The 15,245-nt window shown below is 39.8% G+C and overlaps 1 protein-coding gene across 1 annotated transcript in view; it reads right to left on the minus strand.

Moving 5' to 3' along the window:
• The window catches only part of jarid2b (jumonji and AT-rich interaction domain containing 2b), a 111,193-nt gene that overhangs the window by 45,076 nt on the left and 50,872 nt on the right, over positions 1–15,245 (minus strand). Inside the window, exons 2-3 of the mRNA XM_079830099.1 lie at positions 9,711–9,846; positions 2,302–2,419 (exon numbers count right to left, since the gene is read on the minus strand). Of these exons, the coding sequence (XP_079686225.1) occupies positions 2,302–2,419; positions 9,711–9,846 (254 nt within the window). The remainder of the gene's footprint in view (positions 1–2,301; positions 2,420–9,710; positions 9,847–15,245) is intronic.

The following is a 15,245-nucleotide window of genomic DNA, read 5'->3' on the forward strand; positions in this document are numbered from 1 at the left end:
AACCCCCAACAGAAGGTCTCTGTGAATGTTTTTTTTTCAGGAGGGGGTTGAAACGGACATCTGCTGGGGTCTGGCCGCTGCGGTGTGGAAGTGCTGCGTTGTGTGGCGTTCGGTGGGCGCTGGGCAGCATCGTCTTTGAAGCGGCGCCTGCGCTTAGAGCTGTTTTGTTCTCTCGAAGCCGGTGGTGGGATTAATTCAGACTCTCGAGAGGAAGAAAAGCCTCTTCAGTGGGCCTACGCAACTGCTTGTAAGGGGGTTTATGGCACGCCATGAAAGTTGTGCCATTAAACAGTGGGCTTGATGAATAGGTCTTCCATAATGCTAATGCCACCGCATCTATGTGAATGTGTGATTGAGCATTGAATGTGGTCATACACTCAGATCAAAGTCAAATCCTGCTTGAAAGGAGATGGGCGATGAGCTCAAATGCTGAGTTATAATGCCAAGTACAACATAAAAGATAGGAATTAGAATGAGGTTAACACTTAGGCAGCTGCTTCACAGGTAAAACAATTTTAAACATTTTTATCATTAATTTTTTAGCAGTGAATGACATCTATTTCATTCAGTGTTTCTGTAAAAAATAGATGTTAAAAGATAATACCACTAATTCTACTACTAATAACAATATACAACGCACTAAGGATTGATGAGCTGCTGGGTTCATGAATATTAAATCACGTTATCAGCGTTCGCTCAAACTGATTTGCTGAAATCAAAACAGGGACGGTACTAGATGAGTGCCAGCCAATGAGATGGCCGATTGCACATTAGTTCCGCCCACTACCATATTTTCTGCTTGTTCTTAAAAGCTAAATAATTCCAAATGAACACTTTGACAGGAAAATACAACAAAGAATATGGCTTACATGTAGCGCGTCTTTTCTTTGTGGCATTAAAGACTCTCTCTCTCTCTCTTTGCGCGTGTAAGAAACACAGCACTCTCAGCAAAGCGACGGCGAGTTGTGTTTTTTTACGGTATGTCAAATACAGGAATGCTCCACATCCATTTAAATGAATTGAAATAGAACAAATCGCTTGACGGAGAACTAAACTCTCAAGCACTCAGTGTTCAGCGAGTGAAAATATGTCTATGCTAATCTTATACTTAGCCTCTATCACACACAATGGCGAATAAAATCTAAGAATATACTAGCAAATAGCTAAAGATAGATTTAGTCGCATATGCGAGATATTTACTTGCATTGTAGAGGGTTGCATTAGACTACATGATTGGATACAATCACTTCTTTCATGAATGTGCAAAAAGAGAACTACTACAGATAAAGACTTTCATAGAATAACGACTTAAATGTTGTCCTGTTCCTCCTACAAAGCAATAAAATGGTCCTTTTTGAAACTTCCTAATTCATTGTAAGCTCATGGAAAAGAATGACTAGTAGCCTACATTATTCACAATTTCTCTTTTTGTGCTGCACAGAAGAAATAGAGTCAAACGGGTTTGAAACGATGATTTAAGGAAGACAGAAGTTTTATTTTGTGTGAACCATCCCTTTGAGTCCTCCACTCCACCAATAAATGTCACACAAATCACAAGACGAGCTGCTTTGCCGGAATCCAAACACAACCAGGTCATTTGATGAAAAATATGAATCAACAGCACTGAAAGTGCATTGCAAGCTCAGTGTGGCCGAGGAAATTAGCAGTTTATGATTTTGCAATTGAAAAAGACCCATCACTTTGTCTTTCTCACCATTTCCAGCCAGCGTCTGCCTCAAAGGCACAGCTAAACAACAAAAAAAAGAACGCTTGTCTATTATGTTTCTTCCCCAAGCTGCTTGCATCCTCCCTCTCTCTTCAGAGCTTTTCCAAATCACAGATTACAACATCCTGAAAAATTACACGCTGAATAGTTAATTACTGCACTTGGACACATTAACTCTCCTGCTTTTTAATTAATAATTAAAAATGTTTAAGCATGTGTTAAAGTGACTAATTAAAAACGACCATGACAGCAATTCATTTCAAAGAATTACCACTTGTTATAAGGTCCTCAGACTCTTTTTAATGAAGCTGCTTCATTTTTTTCCTCACTGTCATTTTCTGCTAAATAAAGCCAGAAATAGAAACAAATGGGCAAATTAAAAACAGGAAGTCTGACATCTTCAGTAAGTGAAAGATCTCAGTCTGAGAATGCCATACTTAGGTCCTAATAATGGCATCTCTTTTAATACTCTCTTCTACAGCTGTCTTTAAAAGTGCCGCCTCAGCTGGAGTTGCCTGCCCTGGATCCAAACTCTTTAACATTGACCTCTGAGAGAGCAAGAGTGGGTCACTCACCTCTTTTTGGCCGGGCCGTCCTCAGAGTATTCGCTGCCTCCATCTGTGCTCCTTGAGAGAGACCCGACCTCTTTATGTCCTCCCTTAGATCCATTCAGCTGCCCATTTGACAAGGAAGCTGTACAGAAAGAAACACATTTTCACTTAAAATGGAATATCGTCACCACTGTGTGGTTTTACTCTAATCATGCAATGCAAAACTGAAAAGGAGCATGAGAAAATGGGAAATGGTTTACTTTTCCAACCGTAAAAGCAAGGAAATGTTGTAGTGTACTGGGATTTTATATGACGAAAGTCAATTTTAGACTACGAAATTGTGCTATTACTAATGCTTGAGTTAACAGATTCAAGGTGGGAAAAATGGGACGGTGTATCATTACACAAACAATTAGGGAGAAAATTGGTGGAGTAAGCAGGATATCAGTAGTAGTATTAGTTCTAATTAGTTGCAGTTAAGTTGAGTAGTGATTTTTATTACTGTTCTATTTATTTAATACAATAACTTATATTTAAGGTTGGAAACTCGGTCTCCTCCTCTCTGTCTCAACACTCCATCTCAACACTATTGGGTTTCAACTGGCAGAGAAACAATTAAATGAGCAAAAATAAGTGAAAATAAATAAATATTTCACATTAAGAGTAAGATAAATATTTCTTCAACACCGGTAACACAACATCGAAAGAGCTCTGGCCATTAATGCTAGTGCAACAAGGATTACAAAGGTAAATCTACATTTATGCGGCTCAGCTGATTTAGTGACATTCGTTAAGCGAATATCCAGAATCACCAAACATTCTCAGAGCTGGACCTCAAATCTTCAACCAGCCGGAAAAACAGCTGGAGAAGCAAGAAACTACAATAAAGCTGCAATCCAACGCATACATGAAAAGCCTTAAAAATGCTTCTCTTTCATATACGGACCAACATGGCTGAACTTCAAAGCATCCAAGTGAAGTCTTAAGAGGTCTATTCTCATAAGACCAAACATTGTCTTTGAGAAAATTGGGTTTAACTCCAAACAGAAAAAAAGTGACCTATATTCGAAATGACTCCTCAAGTGCAAGAGCAAACAGGCTCGCGAGCTTCTGCCTTCATCACAACACGGGAAACCAAAACCCGAGAGAGCCGGCCAAGCCAAGCCAACGTGGGTGGAGAGGGATCAGATGTAAACAGCTTAACGCGGGCTGCTCGCTTCCCGCGCCGTGTTTTACATATGTTGGTCTCACTTGAGTGGCTGTGTGAAAGACAGTCTGAGTCTTGCGGAGCCAAACGTCCTCTCTCGCTCTCTCTCTACAGGCCGGGAGAGCGTGTGACGGTTTATCAACCGTCTGTCCTTCAGGGCCTCTAATCATATTTATGCGTGTTTAACTAAGCCCGTCGCGTCACTACGTTCACCTCCTGGTTTCCACAGAGAGTGGGAAGTTACGCAAACAGTGTGGCGTTATGATGTGCAACCCATTAGATCATTTACACTACGAAAGAATGCAGAAATGTGGTATAGAAGTGTCCCGTCTCAGATCTGATGCTCAGAATGTAATTACAACACAAAGCACATCTAGACTGAATTATGACACTCCTAATGCACAAATTGCTTGTCCCTAGAAACCTGTCGCATCATGCCTGGTTAGGAGCTATTTTAGTGGCCGGTGACCTTGGCCACTTGTCTCAAACTGATCTGAGGATTAAAAAAGACAGATTATTCATTATATGTTTATACTTCTCTAGTCTCATCCACCCTATAAATCCTACTGTATCATATCTGATACACAAATTTCTAAGGCCTAAAATCATCAATGTAATCAAAACTTTGCTGAAAAACCTGTTGCGCACCTAAAACATGTTTTGTGTTGTCTGATTGATAGTTCATACTTTTTAGCAAGTCAAGACTTTTAGTTTAACTCAAAATGGCCACCGTGCCTTTTTGCTGTGAAATCTCTACTGATTTTTATAAAGCACTAATAAGAATAACTTTTATATTGTTAGAAGTATTTCAAGATGAACACTTGACATTTAAATTTAAGAAATTACACCAAATTGCATATTTTTACTCAGTCTAGGCCTCTGAATAAAGTTGAGGGTTTTTTGCTCCATATTGTAACTATATAATAATTTATTAATCATAAAAACCTGATGTATCAAATATGATGCTCAACAAAAAAAAAATGTCTAAAAGGTTCCATTAAAAAAAAGGGGGGAAAATTCTAGGAACAACATATAACGGAAAAAAAGAATCTGTGTTGACTAGTTGGCACTATTTACCTCCCTGAATTTTGCAAACAATTATGGCAGTTGCATTGTTACTTATTCTTAAAAGACACCGAAAAAATTAAATACTCACACCGTTTAATTTTAAGGGTTGTAGAGAAGTAGGAAAACCATCATGTGAATCTAAATTACAACTGCTTGACCAATATTGCAAGTGGGCTTTGGTGCAAAAATAAATGTTACAAAAGTGTAAAATACATCTCCTTTAATAAGAGGATGTATGGCCTGTGGTGGCAGACGCAGTTGTCCTCAACGTTGCCTCAAAATGGACGCCAGTGCCACATTGTTTGGAACACACATACCCAGACATTCCCCTTTTGTCTGTTTCAGGAGCTGCCATCACATGCAGTTTAGTTCCTTCAGACGTGTGAAGACTCTCCAACACTCATAGATCTGTGCATTGACTATAATGAGCTTCATTTAAAATGATCTGAGCTTATGAAAACAAAAAACAAAAACAAAATGCAAAGCAAAAAACTATTCAGAAACAAAGAACTATGGGATTATTACTGAGATGCATCAACACTTTGTCCATAGATACAGTTGTTAAGTCACAAAATGCTGACACACTGAAAAACAGCAGTGATTCAACAGACCAAAAAAAGTGCATCTGGTGAATGTTGACAGACAGACAGACAGACAGACAGATAGACAGATAAACAGACAGATAATCCATTATTGCTTGCTAATGTACAGATGATAGCCAAATCTGATGCTGAATCCTTTCATGTCAAAACATGCTACGCGTTCTCATCTGTGAACAAAGACTTTGTGCATCACCCTTCATTAAACACCCTACATTCAAAGGGATTACTGCTACCCTGAGGTAGCAACGCAACCTTAATGCATACAACAACAAGAAAACAAGATTAAGGGCTGTTGTGAAACAAGCATATTATCAGTTTAAGAGATTATTCAGAGACTGCCGTAGTCTACTCTCAACAGAAACCCCTTCAGCTCGAGTCTCTCTGCATGTTTACATGCGGAGTGAAGGCAGGGTGTTTGAAATGTTGTTGTTAGTTCCACTGGGACGAGCTTCACCTGTCACCAGACGACCACACAGCAACAACTAGTCAGATACAACAAACTTTGTTCAGAGTAGTTAAGAAATTTGTTTGCGAACAAAATAAGGTTGTGAGAGACTACATGCCATTTAATATGCTGTTTGTCAGCATCAATCATTTAGCAGACGGAACACTGAAAGTGTATGAAAAATATCTAAAAGTCTTTCAAAAATATTAACATCAGACAACAAACTCTGTTGTTAAAACTAGACTTGATCTAGGACCTTAAAACTGACATGAAACAATTTTACCAATATTTGTGAAACAATACTTTATACGAAAGTTAAAATACATCGACATACTAAGTAGTCAAGTTCGGTACTCCACTTCTATTAAAATCAATTAAAATATGCTATCTCTTCTCTAATTAAAGTCTTTGAGAAGTGTCCTCTCACTCCTGGCAGAAGCTTATCAACTGGTTAAAGGGAATAAAGTCTCACATCGGTTGTATTTCTTTTATTTTTCTTTCCATTTCCCAACAGAGTGATAAAAAGGGCAAGCCCATATCAAAAAAAGGCTTCCCCCTTTTCTCTGTCTGGCTGTGCAGACTCGTACGTATAAGGCCTGTTCTTTGTTCCCTTTAGAGTCTCAGAGCTCTTTTTAGTGAAAGCTCTGGCTTTCTGAGGCCCGTGTGAAGTGAAGTCCCACAGTGCCAAGCGGCAACGTCAGACGCGCTGCTATCAGACGACTTCGAAAGCTCTGAAGTAAGCTGGATCATATGGCACTTTTACACATATACTCACTGGAAACCTCCTTAGGAAGTTCCTTTGACCAGACAAAAGTAGATGTTTGCACTGTACTGAAAGGGAAAGTGCTCAAATCAAAGCTAAAATATGTATATTTGCAAACATTTGATGGAAAACATGTTCTGATAACCAAGAATTTAACAAACTGGTGAAAAACATGTCTGCAAAGTACAGTTTAACGTGTAACCACCATAGACATTGAGGGGGACAAGTCCCACCGAATAATTAGAAATGGCCAAATTGCCCCCCCACCCCAATATTTGATATTCTTGATACTGCTCTGCTGTACTCCATTACACACCGCTCTGTTTGTTGCTAGATGACAAAAGTAAAGTGTTAAATTTTTAGGTTGGTCTGCCTCAGCGGTCTAACAGCACTCGTCGCTGTCAGAATGAGTGAGATGGCCAATCAAATCAAAGAAGGCGGAGCTTGGTGTTAGAGCGAATTCCAACCATAGACCGTGACGTCACCCATAGGATTCTGAAGAGCAGCTTTGAAGCGTAAAGTAGGGTCGAGCTGGCCGTAGCCATTTTGGCAATTCCCAGATAACAGAAAATAGGCAAAGAGGCTGGTCGTGAGTGAATCTGAGGAGACGTGATGACTGACAGACAGCAGACAAACGGCAATCCACGTCACTCAAAGTAACCACGCCATTAATTATGCAGAACTTTAAGGCTTTATATAAACGTAAACTAATGAGTTACAAAAACACTAGGGCTGTAATCTCCCAGTCGATTAGTCGATTATTGGTCGATACGTTCTGGCTCGACCAAAATTTTGATTGGTCGATTTTTTGCAGCGTTCATTTAATTAGTTTTTGCCGCGTTCATTTAATCAGTTTTGCCGCGCCGCGTTCATTTGATCAGGTAGAAAGCACTAATTGCTAATGGGGGTGTTTTCATAGCACCCCTGTTTCACAGGTATCAGTCTGCCTTCAGAACACCCCCATTGTTTTCACTTCTTTTGGATTAGCCCAACCAACTGGCGAAGAGAAGTCTCTCGCCGGTCCTTTTTTTTCATTCCCCGCTGGTTCAAACGCACGACCATAGCGGTAAACTTGAGGAACGCCCATCAACATACACATGAGGGGAAGCGTCACAACACCACGCTTCAGTCGTGCCGCAAAAGTGGATCTGTACTGTCCGTTTTGCCGCGTTCATTTCATCAGTTTTGCCGCGTTCATTTCATCAGTTTTGCCGCGCCGCGTTCATTTCATCAGGTGGAAAGCACTAATTGCTAATGGGGGTGTTTTCAGAGCACCCCTGTTTCACAGGTAACAGTCTGTCTTCAAAACACCCCCATTGTTTTCACTTTTGGATTAGCCCAACCCACTGGAGAAGAGAGACAGATTGAAGAAGGCTAGTTTTCTGTAACTTATATTATTTATTTAATTGTGAGAGCGTTTTTTCTGCTCTTGATCTGGGTTGTTTAATAAATATTAATGTTTTATTAAAGTGGACGTGCCTTTTGTGTTTAAGAGTAAAAGCTTTAAGTTAATAGTCTATTCGTGTCTCAGCCGCGAAGCTGAGCTCAGCTGATCGTATGTTCGAGCTGCACAGAGCGGCTGAAATTATACTGTCTGTCAGTTATTATAATACATATGACAAAAACAATTGTCTAAATTATGTTGCATATTCCTCAAAAGTTCTTGTGATGATATTTAGTTGACAATAGTACTATATTTTGGGAAATCATAGGCTATGATATTGCGCAGGTGCACGTGACGCAACGCTGTCAGAGCCGACAGACTCGTGTGTCAAGACTCATTTCAGTGCAAAATAATCAGCTCAAAAACTATTTAATATACTGCAAATAGCCTAATAGTTTTTTATGTTTATTTATAATTAATTTATGCAGACAACAAGGCTACCAAGTACTTCGCACAGTGCGCAGCTAATTAATTTAACTTTTTTTTTCCTAACGTCATTTTTAGTCGATTTTTAGTCGAAAATTTCAGGACTTCAGTCGACCAAGATTTTCTTTGGTTGATTACAGCCCTAAAAAACACTCCCCTCACAGTTGTCATGAAGGGCAAAATTAGATATATAGACCAAAACCACAATTTGTACCAGGCTGTAAACATGTTTTTTTCTGCATTTTAACATGGGGCTCAATGAGATTCTGCTCCCTTCTGGAGCCTGTCTCTAGAGGCCAGTCGATGAATTGCAGTTTAAGTCACTTCCGTATTGGCTTCAAGAGAAACTGGGGGAGGTTGCCGCTTGATTCCAACGTAACACTTTAGTTATAGCAGTGAAAGACGTAAGTGCGAGACGTAAACAGCTAAGCATTTAATATTTGACAACTGTTTTACGATAAAGCATTCAACCAACAGTAATATCGAGTGATGCAAACTACTTGACATATTTCTACTACTAATGAAATGTCACCATTTTGAATTGAAAATATGACACTATGTAAATCATAACTGAATTTGACGTGACAAGAAATGTTTTGCATTTTTACATATTAGGCAGACAAAAATAAGAGTGAATGTATAATGCATATTAAAAAATATATTATTTTGCAAATAGTTTACTTCATAACTACAATAGAACTGGAACTTTTGCCACTCTTGTTTCTTTTTCCTTAAATCCCTTGTAATCCTTTAATTCCTTTAAATAAAACAATAAGACCAATACCCCACCCCCCATGAAAAAAAAAAACGTGTTTCAAATGTGTTTATATCCGAGAACCTTTTATACACACACTTAACTGCAGAAACTGAAATAACATACACTTTGAGTGTCCCTTATAAAGAACCACGATTGTCCCTTATTTTTGTCCCATTTTTTGTCCTTTGTTGTGTATGTTTGGATTATGTTGTGTTGTAAATAAATGCAAACACTTAAAAAAGTCATTCTTTTAATCTCTTTACATTCTTTGTTCTAGTTCCCTCACAGTCATTCAGCTGATAGGGCCATTAGAGCGAGTGTCTTTGTCTTTTTTTAGGTGTGAAAAACATCAATATTCATGATGATTCCTGGCCTCCCCGCATAAGTCTTCCTGACACAAAACATGTCTTACAAATATTCAGTATGGGTTTTATAGCCTTATAAATGTGACTTCCTTTCTTTTTTTTCTTCACAAACCACGCGTACGCATCATTTTCTCAAAACTACAAACTTTTATACACATGCTGCTCACATATTATTGCAGCAGAGTTTGTGCTTAAAACAGTGTAATCAGACTTTAGCCATGAAAATGTTACAAGTAACAGAAATAAGCACAAATGTCAGAGCATGTCAAAACACCTCCAGGGCCCAGAAAACAGCTCAGGGCTCAGAGGGTTAACTTGAGTGTTTAGATGCTCAGTGAAGAAAACATGTGTCTTACCATTAGGTCCTTTTCCTCCATTGCTGAGGCCGTCACAGAGCTGGCGCTTTTGTGCGCTCTTGAACTCCTTCAGCGAGAGATAGAGCACCTTCCGCACCACTCGCTCCTCCGACCACGGCATCCCATCATTATCATCCTGTAAAGTAAGAGATGATCAGCACTATATTAGAGACAGACATCAATGCAGCTGCTTTAGTAGAAAAAAAAAATCAATCTACAGCATTGAAAGAGAGAAAAGACGCGCACAGATCACACTCAAATGCACACAAACACACAATTCTCAGACCAATATCAAATTGTGTTGTGATGGTTCGTGATGACATCATTTTCCCTATTCTGTAGAATCAATGATTTGTTTGATCTTAGACTACTTCAAAAAGTGCATCATCTTTTAAGAATGGAACAAAGACAAGAACTTCCTTTCCAAAAAAAAAAAAAGACATTTCCTTTCCAGACAACAATCCTTGATAACATTTCTGAATCTATCTATAGAATCATTTACAACATGACTCACACAGATCAGGTTCTCACAGGCATGCTATAAATAGCAAAAGTGTAGATCTTCACAATACGGTAGTATTATTTAGTATAGAATAAAATATTTAGTGGCAGGAATCACCAGGATTCACCTCTTGAAGTTCTTATAGGGGTGCATACCCATGTTATAAAAGCTGTAGAAATCCCTGTCCAAAAGCATAACAGTCCAAAGTTAAAATTGTGGACTGATTGAAATGGGCATTGCAATATCTTAGCTGTCAGACAAGAGAAACTGATATGTATTGAAATTATTTTCTCTGTTTGATGTAAAAATGGTCCTGGTGATGGGAGCAATTAAAATTACATTATCATTAATAGATTAAATATTTAGACCTTTGACAGCAACTGTATTACAGAATGGCACCAAACAGGAAAGGTGAATTTATATGGATTGACTTGAGTAAATTACTAAGTGATGTCAGTAATGATTATTAATGGAATACAGTACAAGACAAGGCAATCAAAAAGGACTCAATCATTCGATTTGCTAGATTTGCAAGGAATAACTCTGTAGCAAATTATATATTTTAATGTGGTGAGTACATAAGTTTCAGTGGAATTCATTGTAGATGAGATGAAATACGCTAGAGGTTGCACATATCTGCATGTGTTAATATTCAGAGCCAGTTAAATAGTTATTTCCCACACAGACATTAACTGCTTCCTCTCTCTCAGAGCGCTCGTCTCGAGAGGGGAACTATAGACATTCCCGTGTCGTTGAGGTAGGAGAGTTGTGTCATTCACAGTCACCGTGCTAAAGGAGAAGCAAGTCAGTTAGACAATTTTTTTTTTAATGAATTAATTAAATGAATTAATTAAATCCTGAAAAGAGATCTCTATGTTCGATGCTTTGATATCTGACAAAAAAACACAGCCAACAGAAGTTGGTGCCACCAAACTAGACTTTATGGTGTTTCAGGTGGTTGTCAAGGAGATGCTATGCCATTGCCTAGGAGTTCAGAAAGATTTTAGCACATTGCTATGTATTTGCTAGGGTGTTCTTTCTGAAGGATCATGTGACACTGTAGACTGGAGTAATGGCTGCTTTGCCAACACAGGACTGCATTACGTTTTAAAATATTTTTTAGATCAACTAAATGCAGCCTGACTCGCTACAAGTAAAAAACTATTCCAAACTTTTGATCGGTAGTTTATGTGATCATCTACCAGCCAAAAAAATTAATACAAATAAAATAAAAGTCACCTGATCAAGCATATCACCCAACAAGACGCACAGTTTGGAGAAGCATCATTCATGTTCATTTCACAAAATGTAATGCTTAAAGTCGCCATGAAATCAAAATTGACCATTCTTATTTATGTAATATTGTAGTGTTTATTATAAATGATTTATCTGTGCAATTTAAAATTCATGTGTCCTCATAATCTTTAAACAAAAACATTAACCTTCCCTCCCCCTCGAAACGACTTTGCTTCTCTCTTCCTGTCATGTGCTATAGCGAGGGCGGGGCTATCACGATCTGTCTCGTTTCCTCCATTTTGTTAGCAACGCCCAACTTCCACTTATCTAATCAATTCCCTAAGGATGAAATCAAGCCCCGCCCTACATTTTTTCTAATTTCAGAAGCCGTTTCACTCGGATATACATCACAATAGTGGGAAAAAGAGCAATCGCAACTTCCATTTCATGCCAACTTTAATGCCGAGTTCAGAGTACACGATATCAGCCAGATCTTGGCACAATCTGCTTGACGTAGGGTGTCATGGTGATTCGTAAATGACAATGGACGTTGGGACACAAGAATCAATAATTTCATCTCATATAGTGTGTCATAGTGGACGACAACTTTTCTGCAAATTTTCACGATGTCACGAAAGAAAGACTAGCATGTTTAATTTTTCCAGTCCTCCACGACGGGTTCTGTCACATCTGTGATGCTGACCAATAAGAACACAGAAGCTCTTCAGTACACAGCTTTCAAACACGGCGAAACAAAAGCGAGACGATGGTCTTGGTGCTTCTAGGTGGAATTATGCAATAGAGGAAATGTTCTTGGAGCTATGGCAACAATACTCTTACCTTAATGAGGTTTCATTGAGGGACTACCACGACAGAGTGAAAAAATATAAATTCTGCTGATAGTAACGGCGCTTTAGCAACCCGGTGAATACAGGAATTAGCATTAAGCTAGTACAACCATTGTTTGATTTCGTTATTGTTAGGATAGTCGGAAGTCAGTCTCTAATCGGTCTTCTCGGTGAGATCCCAAAAGTCATTAAAGATGGCCAGCGATGATTGGTCGGGAAGCAACATATAGTCAGACATGTTTCTGGTCCACGACACAACAAGAATTTAGTGAGTCAAAACTGCATCTGACACAGTGACTAGCCTAACAGACACAAATATTGTGTCGTCTAAACCCAGCAAAAGGTTACAAAATAATTGTAATCCCCAATGCTAAGTTACTATAAAAGACGTAAAACCTTCAGCAAGCACCACTAACGCTTACTGAAAGCTACTGTGCTAGACCTGACTTTTGTCAATTTAATGATTTATAAACATAAACCTGGCCAAATCTTGAGGAAATGCCCAATTAGAGATGTAAGGTTTGCATGGTGGCATTGTTTCCTGTGGGGTTAAGCAGAAGGCGGGGCTTAGTGAAACAAAAGACATGGGAGTGTGTGCATGTGCGAGTTCCTGTGCGGGGGCTGACACTGACAGGTGAACATCAGATCTCCCAGCAGACACGTCAACAAACACACACACCTCGAGACTCCTATACGCACTGATGCGCTGCAAAAGCCTGACAGCAGCTGATTGGGCGTGTGGTGTGTGAAACCACCAGAGCACCTCGTTATACACACACACACACACACACACACACACCTACACACACAGACAGAACGCGGCTCAAAATAGCCTGCGTGCAAAGCCGCAGCTCAACCACAGCGCAGTTCTCACAGACACCAGTATTTGCAAATGAAAGTGTCAGTTTAAAGAATTAACTACATATTATTGCTCTAATGCACCATAGCCGGGGTCCTATGCCAAGAGACGGCAATAATAACAGCGTGCGAGCGCACGTACAGCACCCCGCGCAGACGGTGAGGTGGGCTGAAGCGCTCAGAGGCGTGATGCTGTCACTGGATCCCAGGAGCACAATCCAGCAGGCTGCCGGGGTAGGCAGCAATTACCCCGCGCTCGCTATCACCTCGCGGTCTGGCGCCGAGCCAGTGCTGCTCTGAATAGAGTATTACTGCTCAGAGCACACACACACACACACCTCGCCAGTCTGAAAAACTCCTCTCTCAACTCTGGGAGCCGACCACGAACGCTTTGCCTTCAAGTTTGTTTTCTTTTCTCCTTTCCACCCTCCTCTCTGTCCCCCCTTCCCTCAAACCCTGGCAAGCAGCCACAGTTATTTCCTTCTTGCGCTACATATAGCATTCCAGCTCGGAAAAAAATGCTGAGCTGGATACTGGCATTAACAGAACTGTAGGAGCGCAGCACGGATCGCTAGTCTGCAATAAAAACAACGATCAGAGGAATGGAACAATCATATTTCGGCCTTCAACGTTAAAACAAATGCCAAGTCATAGATGCTGTGCACAACTACAGATATTCAGTGTTAGTTTGCCTTTTGTAGCGTCCATTGTTCACGTCATAAACAGGCTGATGTCAGAACAGACCCATCTCTCAGGAACATGTAGCTATATAACGTTTACATTTAATGCTAATTTTACACTTTTCGGAATTCAAGAATGTTAAAAACTATTGAAAATGCCCACATTTACATTGCTTTGTTTGGATTTACAATTAAAATTACAATCATGACAGGATCCAAACACAATTTTCATTCAGTAGCCTATGAGAGTAGGCTATCCAGTCAGTATAGTATGTAAGCTGCATCTTGTTTAAAAAAAAAAAAAGTATATACATAATGCAAATTTAAAACAAGTATGAATGTCGCATTGTTAGGGTAGTCGCAGTGGCCTTTATAGAGGGCATCAGCATAAAATGTGTTCTACTTGTTTTCATCAACTCAACTAGTCATTGTACTGACAGAGCAACAGTTCAAAGTGAATTTTGCTGTGCAAGTAATCATAAGTTTAATTAAACTGTCAACATGTTTCTAGCTAGTTAACTGAACAACACACAATTCATTTCAGCAGTCACTCTATTGACCCCCCATGTATAAGCTGGTTTATTTCCGCCAACGACACAATAATGCAATGTGTTGGCCAAGCATTTGCATACTAGAATGTAGCATGTTTCTGGGCCAAATTATACTGTTTTTGCATGCTGTTATACAGTTTGTCGTTACACGTATACTTGAGTATGTGTACAGTGCCTGTGCCATAAACTTCATTATCAGCATAGTACACGTGTACTTTAAGCGTGCAAGAGAATTCTACAGTACAAAGATATTCTTAGTCATAACTTCTAGAGAGAAACAGCACAGAAACGCCTGTTCGCACATGCTATCCAATGAAGTACATGCTGAAAGGCTATGATCCTTTGGACTTAAGGATCATATAGGAAGCTAATCTGCCCACCTTGTGCACAGCCATATACACACACAAACTTGCTTGTGTCAGATAAAATTTGTCAAAAAGACAAGCATCAGAAAACTGCTCCTGGCAGTTACCGTGATGATGCCAGGCTCATTCATAGACTGGCAGAATTGGCTGGCAGCACCGGTACTCAGATGTGACGAAACACAGAGAGCTGGCACAAGCTAAGAGACGCCACTTACCCACGCCACACTTACGAACACTCACCCTGCTTCCCAAAACCCCCTCTGCTCTATCCCGGAGGAGCTCGGAGCCTCGTTAATGAGCACCAGGAGCACATGGGTGTGTGACAGAGCGAGGAGAAGTGTCTCTCATTCACACACACTCATGCATACACACACCCATCACATAGACGGCCCAAGTGGGACTTGGGGCTCCTAGCATACTTCAAGCATTCCAATGAGGGCATACGCAATGAGGATGCAAGATCCCCATCAGTCAACAAGACACCAGGCACGTGAC

This window comes from Gobio gobio (assembly GCF_949357685.1).
Source record: "Gobio gobio genome assembly, chromosome: 11".
NCBI lineage: Eukaryota > Metazoa > Chordata > Actinopteri > Cypriniformes > Gobionidae > Gobio > Gobio gobio.